This window comes from Hoplias malabaricus, chromosome 13, assembly GCF_029633855.1.
Source record: "Hoplias malabaricus isolate fHopMal1 chromosome 13, fHopMal1.hap1, whole genome shotgun sequence".
NCBI lineage: Eukaryota > Metazoa > Chordata > Actinopteri > Characiformes > Erythrinidae > Hoplias > Hoplias malabaricus.
The window spans coordinates 1,325,502-1,335,501 of record NC_089812.1 but is presented as its reverse complement, the minus strand read 5'-3'; the positions used below and the strand labels follow the sequence as shown (position 1 = coordinate 1,335,501).

The 10,000-nt window shown below is 44.5% G+C and overlaps 1 protein-coding gene across 8 annotated transcripts in view; it reads right to left on the bottom strand.

Moving 5' to 3' along the window:
- rbfox1 (RNA binding fox-1 homolog 1) overlaps positions 1-10,000 on the bottom strand; it is a 309,662-nt gene that overhangs the window by 41,746 nt on the left and 257,916 nt on the right. For all 8 annotated transcript variants that reach the window (XM_066641701.1, XM_066641703.1, XM_066641704.1 and 5 more), the window contains one exon: positions 4,868-5,104. In XM_066641701.1, coding sequence (XP_066497798.1) covers positions 4,868-5,104 — 237 coding nt within the window. The remainder of the gene's footprint in view (positions 1-4,867; positions 5,105-10,000) is intronic.

The window sequence follows — 10,000 nt, the reverse complement described above, 5'->3', positions numbered from 1 at the left end:
GAGAGGGAGAGAGAGAGAGAGAAACAGACAGACAGACAGACCAAGAGAGAGAGAGAGAGAGAGAGAGAGAGAGGGAAAGAGAGAGAGGGAGAGAGAGAGAGCGAGGGACAGTGAGAGAGAGAGAGAAACAGACAGACAGACAGACCAAGAGAGAGAGAGAGAGAGAGAGGGAGAGAGAGAGGGAAAGAGAGAGAGGGAGAGAGAGAGAGAAACAGACAGACAGACAGACCAAGAGAGAGAGAGAGAGAGAGAGAGAGGGAGAGAGAGAGGGAAAGAGAGAGAGGGAGAGAGAGAGAGAAACAGGCAGACAGACCAAGAGAGAGAGAGAGAGAGAGAGAGAGAGGGGGAAAGAGAGAGAGAGAGAGAGGGAAAGGGAGAAAGAGAGAGAGAGAGGGTGCCAGCTCACACAGCAGAAAAACTACATTCTTCATCGTTGTATACAAGCCCAGTGCTTTATATACGTACACATATAATAAAGTACAACAGAACAATTTAACGGCTCTAAAATCTTAAAAAGCAGCTTCTGTATCTGTGATCATTTCTGCAATTCCAACTACTACGAAAACTACCCAATCAGACTACAGTATTTTAAAAGTAAATGACCTCTTCAATGCTCAATCCCACTTCACCCCTTGCCCCCAACACTTAGACCTACCCCTCAATCTATGAGGTCTTTCCTGGTGGGAAAGAGGAGTAGGAGCTACATGGCTCTTATAATTCCAATACATCTGTCCTTTATGAATGCCTTTAGAATAAATGGCGACCAGAAAAAAACAACCCCACGAATGTCACTGTTTTCTCCTTTAAAAGCTTTAACCATTGCATTGCCTTAGTTTAATGTAGCGTCAATATATTATGATGCATTGCTTGATAAAATCATAAGACTTGCTAGTAGCATGCCTGTGTTTCAGTAGTTAACTAGTACATATCCAGTTCCACCTTAAATGGTGAAGCAATTACACTGTAACAACAGAAGCTATGACAATATTTAAGGTGGAACTGGAAGTTCTGAGGAAAAAAAATAAGCCAAATAAGCAGCTGAATTCTGTTTCATATCGCAGGAGAGTTAGGAGTGGGTAATATATATAATTTCCAATGCTTCTGAAGGTAACTAAAGTCCCGCAGCCCTCCTCTGATATCACTGGTGACTGGCAGAGTTTCCTAAAGAGCACCACTAGCAGCCTGGGAATGAAGAACTCTTTTTAATAATGTTTTTCTAATGACGTATTAGGCTCCTTTCATCGGATAAATCAGTTCCAAGGGTCACAATGACACTCAAAGACAAGGGGTAGAAATATAAAATGGGATTGGGCCCAAGTCCTCTCTGATACTTGACTGATCCCTAAAAACCCTTTTTATTATTATTCATTCATTCATTCATTGTCTGTAACCCTTATCCAGTTCAGGGTCGCGGTGGGTCCAGAGCCTACCTGGAATCATTGGGCGCAAGGCGGGAATACACCCTGGAGGGGGCGCCAGTCCTTCACAGGGCAACACAGACACACTCACACATTCCCTCACACCTACAGACACTTTTGAGTCGCCAATCCACCTACCAACGTGTGTTTTTGGACTGTGGAAGGAAACCGGAGCACCCGAAGGAAACCCACGCAGACACAGGGAGAACACACCACACTCCTCACAGACAGTCACCCGGAGGAAACCCACACAGACACAGAGAGAACACACCACACTCCTCTCAGACAGTCACCCGGAGGAAACCCACGCAGACACAGGGAGAACACACCACACTCCTCACAGACAGTCACCCGGAGGAAACCCACGCAGACACAGAGAGAACACACCACACTCCTCACAGACAGTCACCCGGAGGAAACCCACGCAGAAACAGAGAGAACACACCACACTCCTCACAGACAGTCTATAAAAGCAGTCTAACCCCTTACAAGTGTCTTAACTGTAAATCTGCACCCTCAGTGTGTATGAATATACAATTAGTACCCTCCGTTATCTCCACCCACGTCACCTGCAGCTGGAGAGATATGAGTTGATAGGATTGGCTACTTAGGTGTGTGAGGTATGAAACCCTGTCTGTCTGAATCTGAGTATTGAATGCTGCAGTTTCAAAGTGGAAACACTCAGCCACGACACTGACCACAAACTGACCACTTTTTCCCTCTGAATTCTAGTCTTCTGGCACACACACCACCACATGATCAAGCTATCAGGACTAATCCCCGGATTTAAAGTGGAGGGGGTCTTTAATGATGAATTAGGTTTATGTTCAACTTCTGTTTAAATCAACAACAACACCTTACACTCTTCACACAACGTCTAAATGTTTCTAAACCTACAGAAACATTTCCTCTAGAGGCAGAGCGGTGGTGAAATGTGAGCTGTTACACAGCACTGGTTCACTTCCTAAAGAATCATCAAACTGAGTCATGGTCAAACTCCAGATTCAGTTGTTGAAAAATCTGTAACTGAATCTTATCATCACGAGGTCACAGATTTAAACCTGAACGGACTTCAGTGTGTGTGTGTTTGTGTGTGCATGAGTGGTGTGGACTGTGTGGAGGTCAGTGTGTTTGTATGCTGTGCTGTTGGCGTCTCGCTCCAATGGTCTTCTGCTCTACTCGCTCTCCAGAGAAACGCCACTGCCGCACTCATCCTCCTCGTCCTGGGAGAGCGAGACTCGTGTTTCCCTCAGAGAACAGACACACACACACACACACACACACACACACACACACACACACACACACAGCTCATCTGCTTGGTCTGGAGTGGTCTGGATCTCTGGAGGCTTTAGAACAGACGTAGGGGCAGTGCTGCTCAAATCACACAACTTAAATTACATAGCATTTTAAAACACGTTATCACACATGCTACAGAGATATCTGACGTCTGTGAGCGGGGGAACTGAGTTCTCTGGAGTGATGGGTCCCCGTCCAAAACCCCGGAGATGAGCTGTGATCCAGAACTAATCACACGACCTGACCACACTTATATTTCTCTTTCTTTCTGTCTGTCTGTAAAAATGACCGCGTCCTGGCCTGGGACTGTCCTAAAGCATTATATACAGAGCAGTAAACTGTAAAGCGTAGAGACGTTTGTGGCCGAGGGGGAGAACTACAGAGAGAAAAGACATGGCTTTAAAAACAACTGCAGGCGGATGAGGTCATAGCTTTGGACGGTGGTGTCGTTTCGCCTTCTCCGTATAACCATACAGACTGAGAGAGAGGGAGAGAGAGAGAGAGAGAGAGGGAGAGGGAGACGGAGAGAGAGAGGGAGAGAGAGAGAGGGAGAGGGAGAGAGAGGGAGAGAGAGACAGAGACAGAGAGAGGGAGAGAGAGAGGGAGAGTGAGAGACAGAGAGAGAGAGAGAGGGAGAGACAGAGAGAGAGGGAGAGACAGACAGAGAGAGAGAGAGAGGGAGAGAGAGAGAGAGAGGGAGAGAGGGAGGGACAGGGGAAACGTGGAGAGGGAAAAGCAAAGGCCAAGAAAAGAGGAGTGTGTGTGTGTGTGGGGGGGGTGTTTAATGACTTTTCCAGATGTGGTTTTGCTCCCTTTTCAGATTGCCACCAAGCAGAAATGCAAAGGTAGACTCTGCAGCCACATCTGGATCAGAAAATACACATTTTTTCCCCCTGATCTTTAACTTTAATCATCTGCACTTTCAGCAACAAAAAGGGTTCTCTATCTACAGTCCCGCCCTCACAGCTGGAACATCGGTGACTTACTGCACAGTTATTAACTGTTAATAAACTCAGCTTGGTTTATTTGAGTCTATTAAGAAACTGAGGGAGGCAGGAAAACATTTATATATGAATTTAGATTCTACATTTGATACCTCTCCCTCAATTTGTATAAAAAGGTCTTAATGACGGGTTTATGGTTCATTATTACAATTGTACATTTTAATTTCAAATAAAATCCACTCAGACCCATCCATATAACAGCCTACCTGCTCTGAGGGTGGTCCTTACCATTGAAGTACGAGGTGAAAGGGGTCTAAAAAGGTATGCAGAGCAACAGAGTGTAACGATGGAGCTAAAGAGTGCTCCTCTAAGGTCCGTGGAGCGGAGGAAAGAGAGAATGAGTGCAGAAACAAACAGGAGGCTTTAATGTTGTGGCTGATCAGTGTAAATAAGTTCTTCAGAGCTCACAAACACTAAAGATCCCCCGGTTTTATCAGAGAGCAGTTTTATGTTTGGTTTATGCATTTCTATAAAAATGCACAGGCATCTCCTCTGAGCTCCAGGAAGGTGAACTCGCTCTTCACGACTAAACGGCACTGTGCTCCAGGTGGAGTGATATCCTTTTGAAAATGGATCCAAAAATATTGAGGGGTACATGCACCCCCCCCCCCCCCCCCCCCACACACACACACACACACACACACACACAAATACACCCTCCCCCCAATTCTGAGTGAGGCTTTGTACTAGAGTTAGTGAAAGAACACCAAGATGCTCAATTATTAAAAAAGTAATGCCCTAAAACATATGAAAGATTCAGACAGTGTGAGCCACTGACGCAGTAAAGAGAAAGGATCTGAGAGTGAAAGCGAGAGAGAGAGAGAGAGAGAGAGAGAGAGAGTAAAACATAGATAGAGAGACAGAATAAGAAAACAACAGAGAGATGTAGATGGAGAGAGAGACGTTAAGAGAAGAGAGAAACAAAAAAGGCAGATGGACAGAGAGAGAGTAAGAAGAAAAAGAGAGAAAGAAACAATAAAAGAAAATGTGAGAGAGAGACAGAGGTGAAGAAATGTAAGAAAAGAAAGAAAGTGAAATAGAAAGACTGGCAGAGAAAATAATAAAATAATAGAGCGAGAGAGAGAGAGAGAGAGAAGACTGCATTATAAACAGTCTGTGTGTGTGCGTGTGTGTGTTTTTTCTTACTGTGGCTGTCCCGGAGACGGTCTGTACGCTGTTTTCTGCACTGGGCTCGGGGTGTGTCTGCGCTGGGTTGTACATGTTTAGAGTGTGTTCGGACACGGCCGACTGTCCGGAGTATTCTGGTGCAGGATGTTGGTGTGAGGTGGAGAACTCTGGGATGCCATTCTGAGGGGGGGCGAACTGGGCTGAAGGGTAAGGCTGGGCCATGGGCTCTGGGGGGGCTGGGGCGTCCTGATTACCCTGCAACAAAACAGAGAGAGAACAAGATTAGACATTTATCCCGTAGAAGTGCAGACGAGATCAAAGAAAGGTACACATCCATTCACTAAAGCTACAGACAGCGTACGCGTCCACCTCAAAGGTACAGCAATGGTCTTAATGGGTTTTCTAACCTGCCAATCACAAGAGAGGTTTGGTCAGTGCCAGACTTAATAATGGAGACTAGAACAAAACTAGAATTCATACCAAAACATATAAGAACAAAACACACAAAAGTGCTGACAATAAGCTTCAAAATACAACTGTCCATTCCACCTTAAATTCTGCAGTGATAACCTGATGCCTAACATTCTTAAAAAAACACTTCAGCACATTTTAATTCGTGCAGAACTAACATTCTGGTGCCTAAGCTTTTTTGTCCATTCCACCTTAAATTCTGCAGTTATGAAGCCTTGACCCCAACCTTCTTAATAACGGTTTGTTCCACGTTAATTGGTGCAGAGGTAGCATTCTGTTGTCTAAGCTTCTTAATATAACTGTTTATTCCACCATAAATTTGCAGAAGAACATTCTGGCACCTAAGCTTCCATCTTAAATGCTGTAGCAGTAATATTGTCTTGCCTAACTTCTTAACAGAACTATCTATTCCACCTTAAATGATGCAACTGGTGTTTTTTATTTCAATTACACATCCCACCTTAAAATGTATTTCAGTAAAATTTTGATGCCCAAGCTTCAAAGTAAAACAGCTTTATACACCTTAAATAGTGTAGTAGTAAGATTCTGGGACTGTTGCTTCACAATACAACTGTTTACGCCACCTTAAATGATGCCACAGTAATATGTTTGCACTGTTAAATTTGTTAACAGGACTAATATATTCCACCTTTAACATTGCAACAGTGATAACCTGGTTCCTATGCTCCTTAACTAAACTCTTCATTCCACCTTAAATGGCTAAACGTGCCGCGAACCTAATTTAAAACGTAAGACCAAATGTCCAAGTGTGCGTTGGGTCAGTCCTTTTCAGAGGTTTCTGAGCCTCAGATTCGGGCTCCCAGGGACAACATGGAGAATTGAAAGACAGCGTGATGCTGATAACAAACGAACAAGTACGTCTCCTGAAAAACGCATTCCCTACACGACGTCTGCGGCCTTTACTTCAGACACAGCTTTCTGATTGGATCAGGCCTCGTCCAGCACCTGGATTATCCACTTAGGCATGGAGATGTGTCCGCCGCCTCATTCCAGGTGGATGCTAAATCCATCGCAAATTTCCACTTTGCATGCCGCGAAGGAATGAACACAAAGCGCTGTAAACAAAGCCGTGTTCGGTGAGAGGGAAGCCACCGTGGACGCAGGCTGCAGGTCCTGCTGCTTAAAAACTACAGCATGCAAATCATCAGATTGCTTTATGCAGATGTCCTCCCTGATATGTCGTCCATATTAAAGCGTCTCCTACTTCCCGTCCGCTTCCTACGAATCTGTACACGGTCTTTGGGGCCGGTGCGTGTCCCCGTGGCAGTGTTCACAAGCAGAGAGTGGATCACTCGATGCGGAAAGTTCCCTTAATGAAAAACACCACATAAAAAATCTGCAGGGGGGCACAAGCTGTGACATCACCGTGTGGCCATTTGCATCTCTCAACCTTGGAAGGGGAAGAGTGTTTCACACACACACACACACACACACACACACACAATTCCAGGCCTCTTACTTTTGCCATTAAAATTAAACAGGCTGATGTTTTTACTGTGCCTTTAAGACTGATTTCTGTAAATCATCTCCATCCTGATTGGCTGTCAGATATTGTGCCATTGCAATCGAAGATGAAACACTTCTTATAGCTTCAGTGTGTGTGTGTGTGTGTGTGCACAGGGCCATAACAGTGCTGCAGGCTGAACAGGTAGATATATGTAAATGTGTTTTGTGCAGTCGTGGAATGTAACTGAGTATGTGAGGAATAGTGCCACCTGATGGTGCAATTCTTAGGCATCTGCAAGTGTGTATGTGAGTGTATGAGTGAGTATATATGTGAGTATATGTATGTGAGTGAGCGAATGTGTTAGTATGTACATGAGGGTGTGTATGAGTGAGTGGGTGAATTAGTGAGAATGTGTGTGTGTGTGTGTGTGTTTGTGTGAATGAGTGAGTATATATGTTAGGGTGTGTGTGTGTGTGTGAGTGTGTGAATGAGTGAGTATGTGTGTGTGTGTGTGTGTGAATGAGTGAGTATGTATGTATGTGAGGTTAACACAGGCGTGGGTCTGCAAGAGTCTGGATCTGCATGGACCTGAGCAGGTCTGTCCTCCCCTTACTTCTCTTCTTTTCTACTCTCTTCTCTTCTCCTTCTTTTCTTTCCTTTCTCTTCTCTCCCCTCCTCTCTGCTCATTCTCTGTAGGAGGCAATCTCACAGGACAAAAAGAACTAAGGAACTAAATATAGTAAGAAAGACAGCATTCCTCTTCTTTTATGCCATCCATCCCTTATTTATTCTCCCTTACGTCTCCTCTCATCTCCTCTACTTCCTTCATCTTTCCTTTTATTTCGGTCTTTTTTTTCCCTTTCCTTCCATCTCGCTCTCTGTAGGGATGGAGGGAAGCTCAGAGGAGACACAGCGAGGTGCTACTCTGTAAACAGATCCTTTAAAAAAAGGTGTGTGTGTGTGTGTAAGAGAGAGAGAGAGAGAGAGAGAGAGAGAAAAGAGAGAGAGGAGGAGAGAGGTAGAAATCCCGCAGCTCCAGAAGCAGATGTTCCACACATCACACTGTTCGCTATTAACGCCATCAGCACCTTCCTTTAAACTCCTCACACACAATTACTCCATCACTCCATTAGCAGCCAGAGAGTACTCAGACACAAGTGTCAAAGAACAGGGGGGGGGGAGAGAGAGAGAGAGAGAGAGAGAGAGAGAGAGAGAGAGAGAGAGAGAGAGAAAGTGAGAGTGTTAAAGTAAATAAAATAAAGAAAGCAAAAGCACAACACTGAATTAAAAATAACACACATTACGTTTCCTTGACACAGATGTGTGTATATTTTCCAGAAGATGAAAACAATGGATTCATATGAAGGAAAATAGAGGTTTAATACAAAAAGAACATAAATGAAAAAGATAGAATGAATGGTGAAGTAAAGGGTGGTGTCTGTCAGTGGTGTGGTTTACTCTGATGCTGCCAGCTCAGCAAAGAAAAATGGCAAGATGCTGAAGAGAAGAGACGAGATGAGACGAGAAGAGAGATGTTGCTGAGATGTGGAAGAGAAAAAAAGAGATGTCGAGAAAGAAGGAAGAGAAGAGACGAGACAGACAGACATAGATAGATAGATGAAACTTTATTGATCCTGAAGGAAATGTATCAAGAAAAAGAAGAAAACAGGCAAAGACAAAACAGGAGAGAAGAGAAGAGAAAAGAAGAGAAGAGGAGAGAAGAAAAAAGAAGAGAAGAGAGGCTCAGACTCAGGCCTCCTCCTTAATGAGAACCACATTTGGAGCTGAAAATATGTTTAACGTGGCAGTGCAGTAGATCCATCACCGTGCGGCTCTCAGCTCTCAGAGAATGCCTTGAAAACACGCAGAAACACAATAAACCACCACCAAGGAAAAGATCCACGTTTCACCACAACTCACAATTCTGAAGATAAACACATAAGCATCCACCTTCATTTCAACCAATTCTTCGAGGAGTTTCACAACATCGTGCCCCGCATTAGTCTGTGGTGTAGTGACTTACGGCTTCACTGCGCTACAAGGAACTTCAACAGTGTTCAACTTTATGCAGATTAACTGTGTTTAACCAATCAAGGGCGAGCGGATGAGAAACTTGCTTCTGAATGGTGCACAGTAAGTCCTTTACTTTGTTTACAGTGGCTTCAGAGAAACGCCCACGTGGCGAGCAGAGCCGTGCAATGTCCTATGTGCTATGTATAATGTATAACCCCAGTATAATGTTCTGTCTACTTCAACGTGTTATTTTTTAAGAAGTGGCTCCGAAGGGGCTTTTATTTGTGTGCTACCGTTTCCTATCACTGTGTAAAAGAGGCTGTCTGTATTGTCTAATGCGCTGTGGTAGTAGTAACGAAACCAAACAGACCGAGAACCTTTTTAACTTTAAACGTACTCAATATAAAGCCACTCTGGGAGCATTTCTATTTGGTACAGACTTCGTGAAACGTCCCCACTACGTAAACACAATCTGTCGTGTTACAACAAGGCGTGACACTTTCGTAAGACCGAGGGTGAAGTTATTCGTATGTCGATAGGATAGTGACACAAGGTAAACGCCTCTCCGGTTTCTATCATTATCACAGTGAATGTAGATGTGAGAGACCACACTATTAAAGGAGAAAAGACACTCGACCGCCATGAATAGCTCCTTTAAATGCCTGGTCATTAAAGAGTAAACGGCGAGTAAAGCGTGTTTGGCCAGAAAAACTAAAGAGAAGAAAGTGCTGCTCTGGACGGTGCTGTTTCTGCCAAAGCCAAGCGTTTGAAGCTGAAAAACAGCCTGGCGCTGCTCGAGGTGACTGTCGCTGCAGCTGGCTGCTAAATCTGTAACTCCAGCCACTGACACGAACCTGGAGAATGCAGAGGAAATGGAGGGAGGGAGGGAGAGAGAGAGAGAGAGAGAGAGAGTGAAAGCAAACCGGCTGCTAAAGACTGAGGCAGCATAAAAAATATTAGTTGAGAGGGGCTACCACTTTCTTTAATTCTCTCTCTCTCTCTCTGTCTGTCTATGCCTGTGTCTCCAGCTCTCCCTCTCACACATTCACACACACACACATCCACATCCATGTGCTCACTGACTGCAGCATGTCTGCAGCCACAGCACAAAAGGGGAATGCAGAGGGGGGTGGGGGGGAGGAGAAAAAAGGGCGAGAGAAGAAAAACGACAGGAATACGCTTGGTAAGCAAAATAAAAG